The 15,542-nt window shown below is 37.2% G+C and overlaps 1 protein-coding gene across 2 annotated transcripts in view; it reads left to right on the forward strand.

The window, feature by feature from the left end:
• Nucleotides 1-15,542, forward strand: part of LOC145686106 (endoribonuclease Dicer-like) — a 274,935-nt gene that overhangs the window by 238,166 nt on the left and 21,227 nt on the right. For both annotated transcript variants that reach the window (XM_081759056.1, XM_081759057.1), the window contains exons 19-20: nucleotides 4,034-4,257; nucleotides 13,811-14,983. In XM_081759056.1, the coding sequence (XP_081615182.1) occupies nucleotides 4,034-4,257; nucleotides 13,811-14,983 (1,397 nt within the window). The remainder of the gene's footprint in view (nucleotides 1-4,033; nucleotides 4,258-13,810; nucleotides 14,984-15,542) is intronic.

Genomic DNA, 15,542 nt, shown 5'->3' on the forward strand with positions numbered 1-15,542 from the left:
CACTGTGAAGAAATGGTGTGCGAACTTCAAGCGTGGTGAATTTTCAACAGAAGATGGTGACAGGTGTGGCAGGCCAGTGTCAGTGTCAACTCCGGAAAAAGTAGACCCGATTCATGACCTGATTTTGAGCAACAGACGGATTTCGCTGGCAAAGTGCACATATCCAAAGAACGTGTTGGGTCAATAATCCATGATCAGTTGGACATGCGCAAGCTTTCTGCGAAATGGATTCCGAAATGTTTGAACGCACATCAGAAACGCGAACGTGTTAGATCATCGCAGGTGATTTTACGGCATTTTGCGAACTCCAAGGACGATTTTTTGAATCGGCTTGTTACCAAGGATGAAACGTGGTTGCATTATTTTGATCCGGAAACCAAACAGCAGTAATGCAAGTGGCGCCACTCAGGATCTCCAAGGCCCAAAAAATTAAAAGCACAAAAGTCCGCAGGGAAAGTGCTTTCCTCAATATTCTGGAATAAGGATGGTGTTTTCCTCTCAGACTACCTTCCAAAGGGCCAAACCATAACTGCAGAATATTACTGCAGTCTGCTGGCTAAGGTAAAGGACGCTATTAAAGAAAAGCGCCAGGGAAAGTTGACACGAGGTGTCTTGTTCTCGCAGGACAATGCTCCCGTCCACAAGGCTGGCAGAACAATGGATTTTCTGATGGACCTAGGGTTTCAGTGCATTGACCACCCATCTTACTCACTAGATCTTGTCCCTTTTGATTATTATCTGTTTCCAATACTCAAAACAGCACTGAAAGGACAGAAATTTCACAGTGATGAAGAGGTGATAACAGCTGCGGAACAGTTTTTTGCAGACCTTGAGAAATGTTTTTTTTTTGGGGGGGGAGGGGGGGAAGTTGCAACATCGAAGTGCCAAGTGTGTTGACCTTCGAGGGGACTATGTTGAATAGCTTCACACTTTCATGCCTGCAGCTCAAGTCCTTCTGGGTCGGGCCGAGAACTTATCAGCCCACCCTCGTATCTTGAGAGATTTCCTAGATAACTACGTATAAAGTTGCTTGTTCTCTATATTGCATAACAGTTATAGTAAAAACGTATTAGTAACAAGAATTGTGTCATGAACTAATCCGCTTATTTACAAACTCATCAACACATGCGTTCCTTTTGCATCGAATCCAATCTTTTCACCTTGGTTCAACCCGTTTCAGCTGGTCCAAAGGTTGCTTATTGATCTTAGAAGTTCATAATCCCCTTCTTTCTTCTACAATTACTGCTTTAGGATAGAAGTTCAAATCACAATAATTTTCCCTTCCCCCCTAATAGTCATATTTGTATCATGATAATAACCATTTTTAGCATTTGTAAGCATCCACTTGAAATGAAATATCACATCTGCAGGATTTGTTACGGAGCTCGAACAGTTCCGTTGTTTTAAGCAAGTTTCACTTAACAAAGATAAAATTGACTGTATATCTTCCCTTTGACTGAAATTAAGGGCTGAATAAGTTCTGAAATTTTCATCATGAGAACCATGATTCAGTAGTTGTCTTACAAAAGAAGGAGAAAAGCTCTAATGCTTTTCTTGTTTAAGGTACAGAAAATACCATATTTTCGATTATTATGTAGTTTAAGAATAGGTATTTCTAGTGGGGAGGGGGTAAAAAATTAATTTCATTTAGCTTTAAGTTCTGTACTACAGATAACTGTAAGGAGTAACTCATTTTGTATGATATAAGGAGTCCAGAGATAGTCGGTTAAAGTGTGTGAGATTTTCGAAGATTTTATTTGGAATCATCATTATGTTGAGTCTCTCTGAGAGAAAATTTATGCTACAATTCTTGAGAAATATATCCATATCTTAGTCCACTAAGAACGGTTGCCACAAAATCTAGTTTCTCAAAAGAAGCAAAAAACGAAATCGAGGAGTGAACTTCTTAGTGGACACTCGCCTTTTTACATCTGCAACAACTCTAGAACTAGCAGACCGTCAGAGCTAGATGCACTAATAAGCCATGTGGACTTAGTAATGATATTATTATTATTATAGCAAAGATTATTATATTATTGTAAGCACGTATTTGAGCACTAGATGTTGACTTACACATGACACAGAAAATGCTCCATTCTTTATGTGTGATATATATATATATATATATATATATATATATATATATACATAATATAAATTAAAATGAGCGTTACTATATATATATGTCACCTTACCACGCCAAAACTACTGAACAGATTGTGACACTTACTTTGATAGTACAATTATAATGATTGATCACTAGATGTAAATGCGAATGTCTAATAAGGAAAAAAAATCAGTTGATAGCGCCCACAAGCAACAATGAAATTTCATATATATATATATATATATATATATATATATATATATATATATATATATTTGGTCTAGGAATTAATTCGTGCTGGTGGACAAGAGATGGCGCAACGAACGGAGCGTCCCACAGTTCCGTGTATCCACACATGTGTTGCAAACCCCTGTCATCGCGTATCGTTCGTAGTATAGGGCAGTGGATTAAAGCGTCAACAACACCAGTTTGTAGTTAAGTGAACATGGCGCAATTTGTGCCTGATAAAGTGTTTTTGCGGGGTGTCCTGCTGCATTACTTTAACATGCAGAAAAGTGCGACTGAAAGTCATCGTATTTTGGTGGAAGTGTATGGTGACCATGCTCTAGCTGAGCGAACGTGTCAGAAGTGGTTTGCACGGTTTAGAAGTGGTGATTTCGGCTTGGCAGACCAAGAGCGAGCTGGACAGCCAAAAAAAATTTCAAGACGAAGAATTGACAGCATTGCTCGAGCAGGATTCGTGTCAAACGCAGGAACAACTTGCAGCAGCATTAGGCGTTGATCAAACAACAGTCTCCAAACGCTTGAAAGCCATGGGAATGATTCAAAAGATGTCACATTGGGTTCCACATGAATTGAAAGACAGAGACGTTGAAAGACGAAAAACCATTTGCGAATTGCTGCTTCAACGACAGAGCAGAAAGGGGTTTCTGCATCGAATTATTACGGGTGATGAGAAGTGGATCCATTACGAGAACCCTAAACGAAAAAAGGCCTGGGTGAAACCAGGTGAACCAGGTCCATCACAACCAAAACGAGATATTCACTGTGCAAAGGTTATGCTGTGCATATGGTGGGATATGAAAGGTGTGGTGTACTATGAGCTGCTGCAACCGGGTGAAACTATGAATGGAGAACGTTATCGACGACAATTAATGCGTTTGAAGCAAGCTCTGGCCAGAACACGACCAGAATGGGAGAACAGACATGATAAACTTATTGTTCAACATGATAACGCTCGCCCACATGTCACAAAACCGGTCAAAACCTATTTAGAAAATGTCGGATGGGAAGTTTTACCCCACCCGCCGTATTCACCAGACGTTGCTCCTTCGGACTACTACTTGTTCGATTGCATGAACAACGATTTGATTGGACAGCGGTTTACTTCTTCAGAAGATATCGAAACATGGGTCTCTGACTGGATCGCTTCCAAGGATGAGGACTTCTTTCGCCACGGAATCCGTACATTGCCTGACAGATGGGCGAAAGTGGTGGCTAGCGATGGACAATATTTTTCTTAAGGTATTTATGTATTTTGTGTTTGTACTACAGCTTCAATGTGTGCGTACCAACCGCACGAATTAATTCCTAGACCAAATATATATATATATATATATATATATATATAGAATGGCCCAAAAGTAGGTATACAGACCTGCATCGATTAAGTATGACATTTTAATTGATTAAGATAATGAATTTATTTGCTTCGGTCTGTTCCGAGCTTAAGATATAAGTGAAAAGATATTAAGAACAAATAATGAAGAAACTTGGTCAATACCTGTATGGATAACAATAAGTAAGTGATATAAAATGCCATGAGCCAATCAGTACAGGACCGTATACCTACTTTTGGGCCACTCTGTATAATAAAACTACTTTTCGATTATCTCTTCTCTATATTTTCCAACATTTATGTGTGACTTTGTAAGAATGTAGGCCCATTCTGCTTTTCTGTTTCAGAGGCTCAACACGTACTTCAAGGAGAAAGCGAGGAGACGATCCAGAGGTTGACTACGTTGAACATTTAATTCCAGAATTGTGTGTACTGAGAACTGTGTCCAGTACACTATGGCTGAAAGCCACAGCGATTCCCTCTGTGCTACATAGAATTCACCAGTTACTTTTAGCGGAGGAACTGCGAGTCAGAATAGCACAAGACTCAGATATTTCTGATCTTTCCAAAGGTATGCGCGAATATTAATTATGTTGAAATGTGTTTGAGGCATGAATTAGAGAATTTTAGAGTAAGTCGTTTTTATTCAAACACCGTGATTGAAGGTCCTATGTTGGGCTCTTTTAAATTAAAATCAACGATGAAAGCACAGCTTGAGTATGTATTCCCATACAATAGGTTAAATTAGATTTTTGCTGTTCTTTGAAGATTATTGGTAGTGTTATTGAGGCGGTGGTAATATGAACACTTCAACTATTTATGAAACAATTAGCTCTAAGAGCACTGCCTCTTTTTCTAAAATTTATGCTTAAATGAATTATTATCAAAAACTGAGATAATACCTATCAAAATTTTATGTGATACATTAAATTTACTCACTATAAATAAGGTGCATATAGTTGTAACAAAATAATCCTGAACAGGATACGGAAAATAAATTACCAGAAAATATTTCGCTACGTGTATCTTCAGATGAGGAGAGAAGAAACAGAAAGAAAAGAAAAATAAACAACAGAAAAGTAGCTGTTAAGTATCTAGTTGGACATTATATTGAAATCAACCTAACTATTGCAGAACGGAACTCACAGTACGCTTCATTGCTAGTTTTCTGTTTGTTTTCCTTTCCTGCCACTTCCTATCTAATGAAGCAATTACTAAGAGACTATAGTTTTATCTTTAATGTTGTGTGACAATCTGCTAATTATTTTTTGGCAAATAATTTATGATTAATTATGTATAAGAGTAACTCAAAATTATATGTATGAATTTGTAGGTTAATTCCTTACAGTAGTTAGAACAAACTAAAAATCAATAAAAATGGGTGGATACACCCATCGTTAGGGAGACACAGCTGTTAAAAAAGATTAAGGGGTAATATAAGCTGTCAGTATTCCGAAAAGTATGAACTATAGGTCTATCCACTTTTCGCACAACGAAGTTATGGATGCTTCCGTAAAAGAGTTTATTTTCCAAATTTTGCATCCGTATCCAAGAGGGATTCCAAGGCACAGAGTACGTGAATCCGTAGGGAGAAAAAAAAGACTCAATTTTCAATGGGTTATTTTTTAGACATTTTAAAAGCTAATCACCAAAATTTACCCTGGCTACTTTAAACAGTTTCCATAATCTGGTGATGCTGCTTCGGTCCATGCATTCAGAACCATAGACTTTCACTATATCATCCTAAAGTAAATTCTAATATCCACTGGCATCAACCGCTGATAGCGTTTATTGTCCGCAAATTTAATACTGGAGCTACACTTTAATAGCACCTACTACAAAAGTTGGTTGTTATACCATGCAGTGTGTCGTCGAAGTGACTTCGAATGGTATTTCATGGCCTTAGTTGTTGATTTCTGTCTTTTTTCTAAAGCAAATCATAGCTTTCCAGTGATGGATCCAAGGGAATATCTCAGAGATTCAACAAATTCCTTTCCGCTGGAAGATCATGTTGACATTTCCTCCCAATATAATGTCCAACTAGATGCTGAACAGCTTTTTTTCTATGGTTCCAGTTATTTTTATGTACACTGTATCAAAGAACGTAAAAACCCTTCCCATCTTGTTTGTGATTGTTTACAAAATGCATATTCTTATTTCATAGACAGCCAATTTGTATCTGTTATGTGATAAGATCTTGCTGTATGTACAGCAAGAAAGTAACCTTTCGAAGTAATGAGTCAAAGTCCTTACTTTAGGTTATTAGAAGCCTTGTTTCTCAGTTCAATTCAGCTTTAAATATGTTGCGATTGACATGTCTCCTCAGACATACTACATGGTGTCCACATTCTGGAAAGTCAGGGAAAATCAGGGATAGTCAGGGAAATGGATTTTAGTCAGGGAAAGTCAGGGAAATCACAAGAAAAGCTTGCCAAGTCAGGGAAAGTCAGGGAAAATGCACAAGAAATTGTACGATCAATTACAAACATTACAATTAGAAAGATTTCTTGTATGTTTTGCAGTTGATTCCTGGAGGGACAAACACCATATGTTGATGGAAATGTACAAGTATTTTTGTATTCACCTTCTGATGCTTATCAGAAGGTACTTTCCCGCCTTCCTAGCGGCTCATTTTTTTCTTCCGTTTTTTTTTTTTTTTTTGTTTGTTTTGTTTTGTTTGTTTGCTTTTTACTTGACAGTAGAGTATTTTGAATCTCTTCTTGGTTTCATACATACTTTATTTTCATCTTTTTCTAACACCTGTACTATAAGAATACCAAGTCAATATTTCAGGCTCTTTGGTAGGCTAAGCGAAAAAAATTCAGTTGTTAATATCAGTTGAAATGTTTCGCACGACCTGAGCCCAGTAATGAAACATACCAAAACTGAGGGCTTGTCTAGATACTTAATAGATTGTTTCGCATGGCCTGTACCCAATGATGAAAAGCAACAGGATGATTCAAAAGACTTGCACCATAAACTACATCCGTGAACATGTGATTGTGAGTCAATGATGCAGGCATAATGGGCTTGCTTATTCCGTGAGCGCTTGCTTCCCGTAAACAAACTTGGCCTAGCTGTCAGTCCAAAGTCCTTATCAGTTAACTATTCCTTTGAACACAGTGTTTTTTATATAAACAGGGCTCCCACTTGTCCTGTTTTCCTATATTTTGGAAATTTGTGACAATTATTATAGGACAAATATATATGTCCTTTATTTCCTTTATTTTTCAAGTGCAGTCCCAATGATGATTTAAATTGCTACATATTAGCAATATGCTAATTGTGTCTTAGGATTTTTTCTGAGGGACTAGAATATGCATATGCCTTTATGAGCTATACATATTTGCTAATTTAATTGTATTTAAATTTTTCTTGTATAGATCATTAGTTTACAATGCCAAGAAAAACTCGATTTTGCGATCAGTGGCTAAGTGATCAGTCCATATTTATTTTATTATTATTTTTTTAAGGATACAGCAGGTCTACTAAGTTTAAAAAGTAAAAAGATACTCTTATTTTGTATTAATCTAAATCTTGTTTCCGGTTGCCCTTGGAGGTGAAGGGTGACCTTTTCTTACAATACATTTATATTTTTTTCTGTGCTTCAGAGCATAATATTCTATTGTATCTACCTATCTACATAATTTCTAAACCGCAAAAGTTGGACCGCTTTGTAGTTACTAACATTGATATACTTACGAGATAACAGGTGCTGATAGTAAACTGTTACCCCAGTTTGATTACCATCACTAATATATGTACGAGCTTTCGAGAACTAACTCACTGTTCTCATCATCAGGCTTAGATGGGAGAATAGGATGGGTGAGGGCAGCACGGACGATGATGTGAACAGTGAGTTAGTTCTTGAAAGCTCGTACATATATTAGTGATGGTAATCAAATTGTGGTAACAGTTTACTATCAGTACCTTTTGTCTGGTAAGTATATCATTGTACGTAATTTCTAATTTCACTTCCAAAAATATTTTAGATGCCTTTCTTTGCATTGCTTCAGAAATTAATATCACTTTCTCTTTTTGCAGGTTTAAGTGGGATGTCAACTCAATAATCTGACCTTAAGAGTCATCATAATGGCTAATAAGTCAACTTCTTTTAATGATCAATGGCTTGATGAAAAGTTGTACCCGGAATTTTCATGTTGGATTGTACGTGTACATGGAAATAGTGGATGTGCGTTTTGCAAAGTATGTTCAAGATCATTCAAGCTTAGTAACATGGGACGAAGAGCAGTGTCCTCTCATGCTAAAGGACCTCAACATCTTAAGAACTTGAAAGCTAAACTCATGCAACCTGCTGTCAGTATGTTTGTGCCTTCCAGTTCAACAGGTCAGTCATCAGGTACAAGTGACTGTAGCCAGGAATCTGATCAAACTGTGTGTAAGCATAAAGATGATCAGCCAGAATCAAGTGAAGGAAGTGGTGAAATCAATAGCAAAAATAAAGAGCGTGGTTTACATTCATACATACAGACCGAAGAAGTTATGAAGGCAGAAATAATATGGACTTTGGAGTTGGTTGCAAAGAAAATATCCTTGAATGCTTGCCAGAACATTAGCCAAACTTTCCAGTTGATGTTTCCTGACAGCTCTATTGCTTCCAAATTTACCCTTGGGAAGACAAAAGCCTCTTATCTAGTAAATCATGGCTTGGCTCCATATTTTAAAGATTGTGTTATGGATAGAGTTAAACAGGCTTCAGATTATGTCATATATTTCGACGAATCTCTGAATAAAGTAGTTCAGAGAGGCCAGATGGACCTAGTCGTAAGATTCTGGGATGTAAATCACCAAAACGTTTCTACATCATATCTAAATAGTGTATTTTTGGGACGGGCAAGAGCCGATGATCTTTTGGAGAGATTCAGAGAGGGAATAGGTCTTTCATTAGACAATTTACTGCAGGTTTCCATGGATGGACCAAACGTAAATCTCCTCTTCAGGGAAAAACTAAAGAGTGAAATGTGCCAACGAAATCCCGATGGAAAAAGTTTGATAGACACTGGTGTTTGTGGACTACATGTTTTGCATGGTAGCATGAAAAATGGGCTAAAGGCATCACAGTGGCATTTAGACGAGACTCTTAGGGATATGTATTACCTTTTTAATAACAGCCCAGCTCGCCGGGCGGAATATACTACCATTACAGGATCCACCGATTTCCCAAAAAAAGTTCTGTTCTATCAGATGGCTTGAGAATGTGGATTGCTTGGAAAGGGCTGTGAAAATTTATCACAATGTGAAGAAATTCATACAAGATTCTACACTACCTAGTTGTCGGCAACAATCTTCTTTAAAGGAACAGATGAAAGACCCTCTGTTGAAGAGTAAGTTGGCTGGTTATAGAGTTGTTTCAGCAGAATGTGAAACTTTTCTTCGAAGATTTCAGTCTCCAAAGCCACTAATGCCTTTCTTGCACACAGCACTTTTGGACTTAATGCATAGTTTATTGGCTCGATGTGTGAAACCAGAAATATTGCAGCAAGCTGACTCTGCTCAAAAACTGATGTCTTTGGAACTTTCAAATGAGAACCTTCTTCCTTCAGCAATGATTGACATTGGTTTTGCTACGAGGAAAGTATTAAGAGAAACCGTATGTACAGACAAGGAAAAAGCAGAATTCAAACTTGAGTTTCGCAAATTAATCATAGGTTTAGTTCAGAAGTTGCGTGAAAGAAGCCCGCTGAAGTACAGGTTTGTGCGTGGTGTCACTTGTTTTGCCCCAAGTATTATTTTGGAGCAGCCATCTCTAGCAAGAAAGAGAGCGCAGATTGTTCTTGAAGACCTTCACAGTGCAAACAGGATTTCGTCAGATGTGGCTGAACAGGCAAAGAAACAGTTCAGTGTATTGTGTGTTGAAGCACAAGGTTCCTTGAAATCATACTTTTGCGAGTTTACTGCAAGACACGACGATTCTGTAGGATTAGATGAGTTTTACTACAAGATGCTAAAGGATGATGTCAAGTTTGCTAGCCTTTTGAATGTAGTGAAAATTTGCTTGATAATGTCACATGGCAATTCACCGGTTGAAAGTGGTTTCTCCATCAACAAATCACTACTTGTAGAAAATCTTGTAGAACACTCTGGTGTCTCAAAGACTTGCGCATGATGCTATCAGCAGTGCTGGGGGTGTAGGTAATATATCCATCACCAGGAGCTTACTACAGTCTGTAAAATGTTCCAGACGAAGGTACCAAGATTATCTGGACAAACAGAAAAGTGTACAGTGCGAAGAAGAAAAGAAAGTTGTAGAAAAGAGAAGGATTAATCAAGAGCTAAAAGATTTAAATGACAAAAGACAAAAGTTGCAGAATAACTTGAAATCAGAAGAAAGTGCTCTTCAAGCAAGAATCGATGATCTGGAAAAGAAGAAAGGCAGTTTGTAATATGGAACACTTATTAAAAATATAAACTCTTTTATTTCCCACTTTTATGGATAGTTGTTCAATCATAAGTGAGAAATTTTCATGTGAACACATTCTCCATATTGTACAGAAGACGCTTTATTATTATTATTATCATTATTATTTTTTATTTTAAACCATGATATTTTTCAGTTTTATGTCAACATGTGCTAATATAATACATTTTGTAAACTTGTAAATGTACGTTAAAAAATCTTTCTGTATCTTTGTAATCTTGTGTGCATAATGTGTAATAAAATGTAATAATACGACAGTAAATAAGGTGAGAGTTGGCTGGCTATGGGGATGGTGGAGGCAAGAAAAAGTCAGGGAAAAATTGGAAATGCAGTCAGGGAAAATCAGGGAAAGTCAGGGAAATTGAGATGGAATTTTCTGTGGACACCATGTACTAGTATGGAAAGAAATATGGGCTTTCCATTTCGTTTCTCCGGTTTTAAGTTATTGTCATAAAAATTTGTACTACTAATAATAATTACCTTATATTGCCGTGTACAATGCGCATCCAAGTTTAGGGGCCAAATTTTAGATCAATAATAATAATTTCCTGTCTTCATTTTTGGGATGTAAAGTTTTTCTTCCATTACCTCACAATTTGATGACATTCTCAGGGGGAAGAGGTCCAAAGTATTTCTCGACAGCTGTATTATCATATTCTTTAACATATTTAGTAACTTTTAGCTTAGAACTCGGCGTATACGAAAACCGTTTGGACATTTTCCAAATGTTTTCCCAACAATTTAATAAAATATCAAGTTTATGCGGGCGCGTAAAGTGCAGAAACAGAAATTACGCGCTGTTTATGCAATATTTTTAAATAAAGTTGGCGCCACATATAGTAATCACAGTTCTTACTCAGTGGTTAACAATACATTGCTATTTCTTTTCTTCAGTTTTGTTTATTTTTATACATTATAGTCAACTAACAACACTTGCCGTCGTTGATGTCCGGGGATTTGGCGAGCAAGAAAAATGTATTGTAGTTCATTCCGATGTTCATGAAACTACGCTTCGCAGTGGGAATTGGTACTTTGTCAGCTTTAAAAACTTCACTATGAACTGGAAACATCTAAAATCGCCACATAGTTATTGGCAGCGATGCGTTCTGTGCACGTAGCAATAGGACCTACGAAATACCAAAAAATCGTGTTCCAGAGAATCACAAGAATAACACACAATAGGTTTGCAATAATGGTTCACAATAGCGAGGAGACAGTTCGGAGCAAGAGTTTGTTTGGGTTTCCATCATACGAAACACACCCTAGTGTTGGAAATAAGATGAAAGAGGACCCATCGAGCTATATTACCGATTTCCAATTATTGGCGGTCCGTTTCACATGTTCTCAGTACCATTTTCTTTGCACTAAATCGTCGTTGGCAGGGACCAGCTGTTTGTAAAATAGAAATCCCACTACTCATATTCAGGTTACGCAACTTGCGTCGGACTGTGATCGTCGGTACACTCATTCTATGTTTCTTGGTGACAGTTCTCTTCAATGTTCGACGATCCTTGTTAGTCAGAATTTTCTTCTGTCTACTATTAATCTGGGCTGATGTTTTGTTACGAGTTCTGTAGGCTGTTATTACCTTAAGCATTATTTCTCGGACACACCAAAATCTTAGATACACTTATACCAATTAATCGCGGATCCAAAACTTGACCTATTAGAAATTCAGTTCTTTCCCATTTTGCAACACCACCGTCTACCCGCTTCAATAAAGGTTTCTTTTATACCCCGCATGACGTGCCATAGACGATCACCTACGCAACACCAGGTGTTACACACATCCTAAGTGTGCTATCATATCGTACGTGTTGGAAGCTGTACGTATTTACATTATTTTATTAACCATCTGCACATTCAGTTAAACTTGTAATTAATTGTCTTTGTTGATAAAATGTTTTCTACATGATACAGAGTAAGTCATAGTTATACAGATATCCATAATTAAATCACTCTGGAACCATAGATTAGTTACTGAACACACCAATTTTTTCTAGGTTGGGAAATTTTCTTTAGACAGAAATGCCTGTTACCTAGAAACTTTCAGTTTTTGATTTCACAGGAATTCACTGCTCACAAATAATCGGTCAGCTAAATATAATCGGTTAATCTTGGACTGACTGTACAGTTTTAAGTATTCAATATATCTTATTACCAGTCACCTAAAATGTTTGGTAAAATGAGCCCAAAATCATTCATTAACACTGGTTCAGTGTTCAATAACGATATGTATGCTTTTTTGTCAACTACTTTGGTTTCAAATTATGTCAGTTTTATCTCAGAATCTTTTGCACACAATTAGTTATCTAACCTAAATTTGTGACAGAGTGGCTCAAAAAAATATATACAGTGTTTAATAGTGAATAACTCAAATGGATTGACGGACACGTCTCATTTTTGGTAGTGTTATAGTATAATGTTCTGTTATTACATTGCAATGCGTGATGAAGAACTGATATTAGTTTATGTGTTCTGTGTTGGCCGTTAGCATCCGGCAATGCCGCCAAACAACTGCACGAATTACAGACTGCAACGTGCCAATTTGGACATCTGCATAGGAATGTTCGATGATTGCTCGTAAGTTATGCAATGTACGAGGCTTTTGGTCATAAACAACGTTCTTGACAGTTCCTCAGAAGTAAAAATCTAGAGGAGAAGACGTGGGTGGGGGATATTCGACAAACCCTCTTCGACCTGTCTATCGTTCGGGTAAATTTTCATTGAAAAACTGGCTGACAAGATGAAACGAAATCTTCCAGTTAGATCTCTCGCGATTATTCTCGTTAGGCTAAGGGAGACGGATGATTAAGGCAAGTGAATGATGATGGAAGAATTGGTGGAATGAGAATGTGTAGGAGGAAACGAAGCACCCGAAAAAACTTATGAACACGATGTTGTCCAGCACAAACTAACTTGGCCAGGTATTGAACGAAGGACCCCACTCACCAGAGGTAAACGCTCTACCACTGAGCCACCGTGCCAACCAAAATTACGATAGTGGAATGGGGCACCTTTTTGGAGATAAAACGTATCGTCCTCGTAGATATTTCTGATTACAAGCAAAGTGGATGTCTTTAATATCTACAAGTAATCCTCATCGGTTATCGTGCTGTTACAGAAAAACGGCCCAATCAAACCACCATAAGACAACCCACACCACACATTTACTCCTGGTAAATTCACGGCTTTATCCACGTGTATTTCCGGATTTACACTGGACCAATAGACACGATTGTGTCGGTTTATGTGTCATTTAGTTTGAATCTGGCCTTATCAGACCACATGATAATCTCTGCATACGATTTCCTTTCTTCAAATGTCAACTTCGCAACCATGTTGCTTCACACATGCTACCTAGAGAAAGAAAAAACTGATACCATTATCGAGACGCAGTGTAATAACAGAATATTAAACATTAAACTATAACACTACTAAAAACGAGGCGTTTACGCCAATACATTTCAGAGTTATTTACAATTTACCATTAAACAGTGTATAGATTTTTGAGCTACTCTGTATACAAAAATAATATATACGAGTACATTTGTTTTAGATTGAAATATTAATTTCACTAGAAGCCGAGATTATTATATTGTAATATCAATTCAAGTACATTTTAATGTCAATTATTCATATTTTTTGATTATTTTTATTTTATTTTTTTTTTTTTTTTTCGTAGAAAACAAATGGCTTCCGTTGGAGTACAGTAAGCGAGAAACGAGGACTTCTGCTGTTCCACCAATTTCTGCGTCGTCTACAATGAGTAGTACACATGCTTTTGGTGTTCCTAGTAAATCAACTCTACTGGAGTCAGAAGAACAAGAACCAGTAGATATAGATAGGGAAATGAATGATCTTCGATTAATTGACATCCTAAATTTCGATAGATATATTAATACAAAACCACCGAAAAGCCAATCAGAAACTGATGTCTCATTTGATTTACTTGATGAAGATCCTCGTGAAGTATTGTATACGGCGGCAGTAAATATTCCCGAAGGATCTCTTCAACTGCGTGATATTGTTCAAGCACTCACAGCGAGTACAGCCAATGACATATTCGATCTTGAGCGCTTGGAAACTTTAGGAGATTCATTTCTGAAGTTTAGTTCTTCGGTTTACTTATTCCTAAAATACAAGTTGGATGAAGGAAAACTTACGTCTCTCAAAGGTAAAATTGTGGGAAATCGCAACTTGTATTATTGTGCAAAACAAAAAGATATACCTAAAATGTTGAAAGCAGCTGATTTCTCCCCACGTGAATCATGGATGCCTCCGGGTTTCTGTGTACCCCGCAAAATTAAGATTGCACTTGTCGACTCAAATATACCATTGAGTATACTTCATAAAGTTGACATACCACCAGAAGAGCGTGAAAGTGGAGTTATTGGGCCTGGAACATGGGCATTATTTAAAAGGTTAGCGTTATTAGATGAAAAAGAATTTGGCGCTTCGACCTTGATGGAAAGCTATATATGCCAGCAGACAGTAAGTGATAAATCAGTTGCAGACTGCGTGGAAGCACTAATTGGTGCATATTATAATGCATATGGTGAAGAGGAAACATTTAAGTTACTTGGTTGGTTTGGAATTCTTCCAAAAGAAGGGACTGAAAATTTGTTTGACAGTCCTCCTCCCTCAGCATTACTTTGTGATGATTCAATGAATCAATACGAAGCAATTCTTAGAGTTAACTATCATTTAAAAGACACTGAAGAACTGGAAAGAAAACTTCGATATAAGTTCAAGGACAGAAGCCATTTGTTGCAGGCTTTGACACATGCGTCGTATACTCCCAACAGGGTCACTGATTGTTATCAACGCTATGAATTTATTGGAGATGCTATTTTAGGTAACGTATTTACCACCACAAACTATTAAAAATTAAATATTAGTATACAAAGTTTTAATTCGAAAGATACACAGTATGTCGGAAAAATAACGGAACTTTTTAAATTAAACCAAACGGATTAGGTATTTTACCAACTGTAGTTTCTTTTATTCAACTGTAGTTCCTTTTATACAACCCTTCCGCATCAATACACCGCTGGGCACGCTCAACCAATGCTAGCGTAGTTTTTAATGTCCTTTTTCGGAATCGCCTCAATGTCATTCGTCACGGTAAACTGGAAGTGTGTAACATTGTCATAAAATGTTCCTTTCATGGCCAATTTTAATTTTGGAAATAGAAAATAGTCAAGCGGCGATAAATCAAGCAAATACGAGGATATGGAACCACAGATTTGTTTTTTAGCTAAAAAGTCGCGAACTGCGACGGTTCCGTGACATGGTGCATTGTCGTGCAATAAAGACCAACTGCCTGGCGCTCGATACTCGAGCCTTACGTGAACGATTCGCTTCCACAAACGCTCCATAACATCCAGATAATAATTCACTATTAACAGTTTGAC

This window comes from Thermobia domestica, chromosome 5 (assembly GCF_964235325.1).
Source record: "Thermobia domestica chromosome 5, izTheDome1.hap1.1, whole genome shotgun sequence".
Classification (NCBI taxonomy): Eukaryota; Metazoa; Arthropoda; class Insecta; order Zygentoma; family Lepismatidae; genus Thermobia; species Thermobia domestica.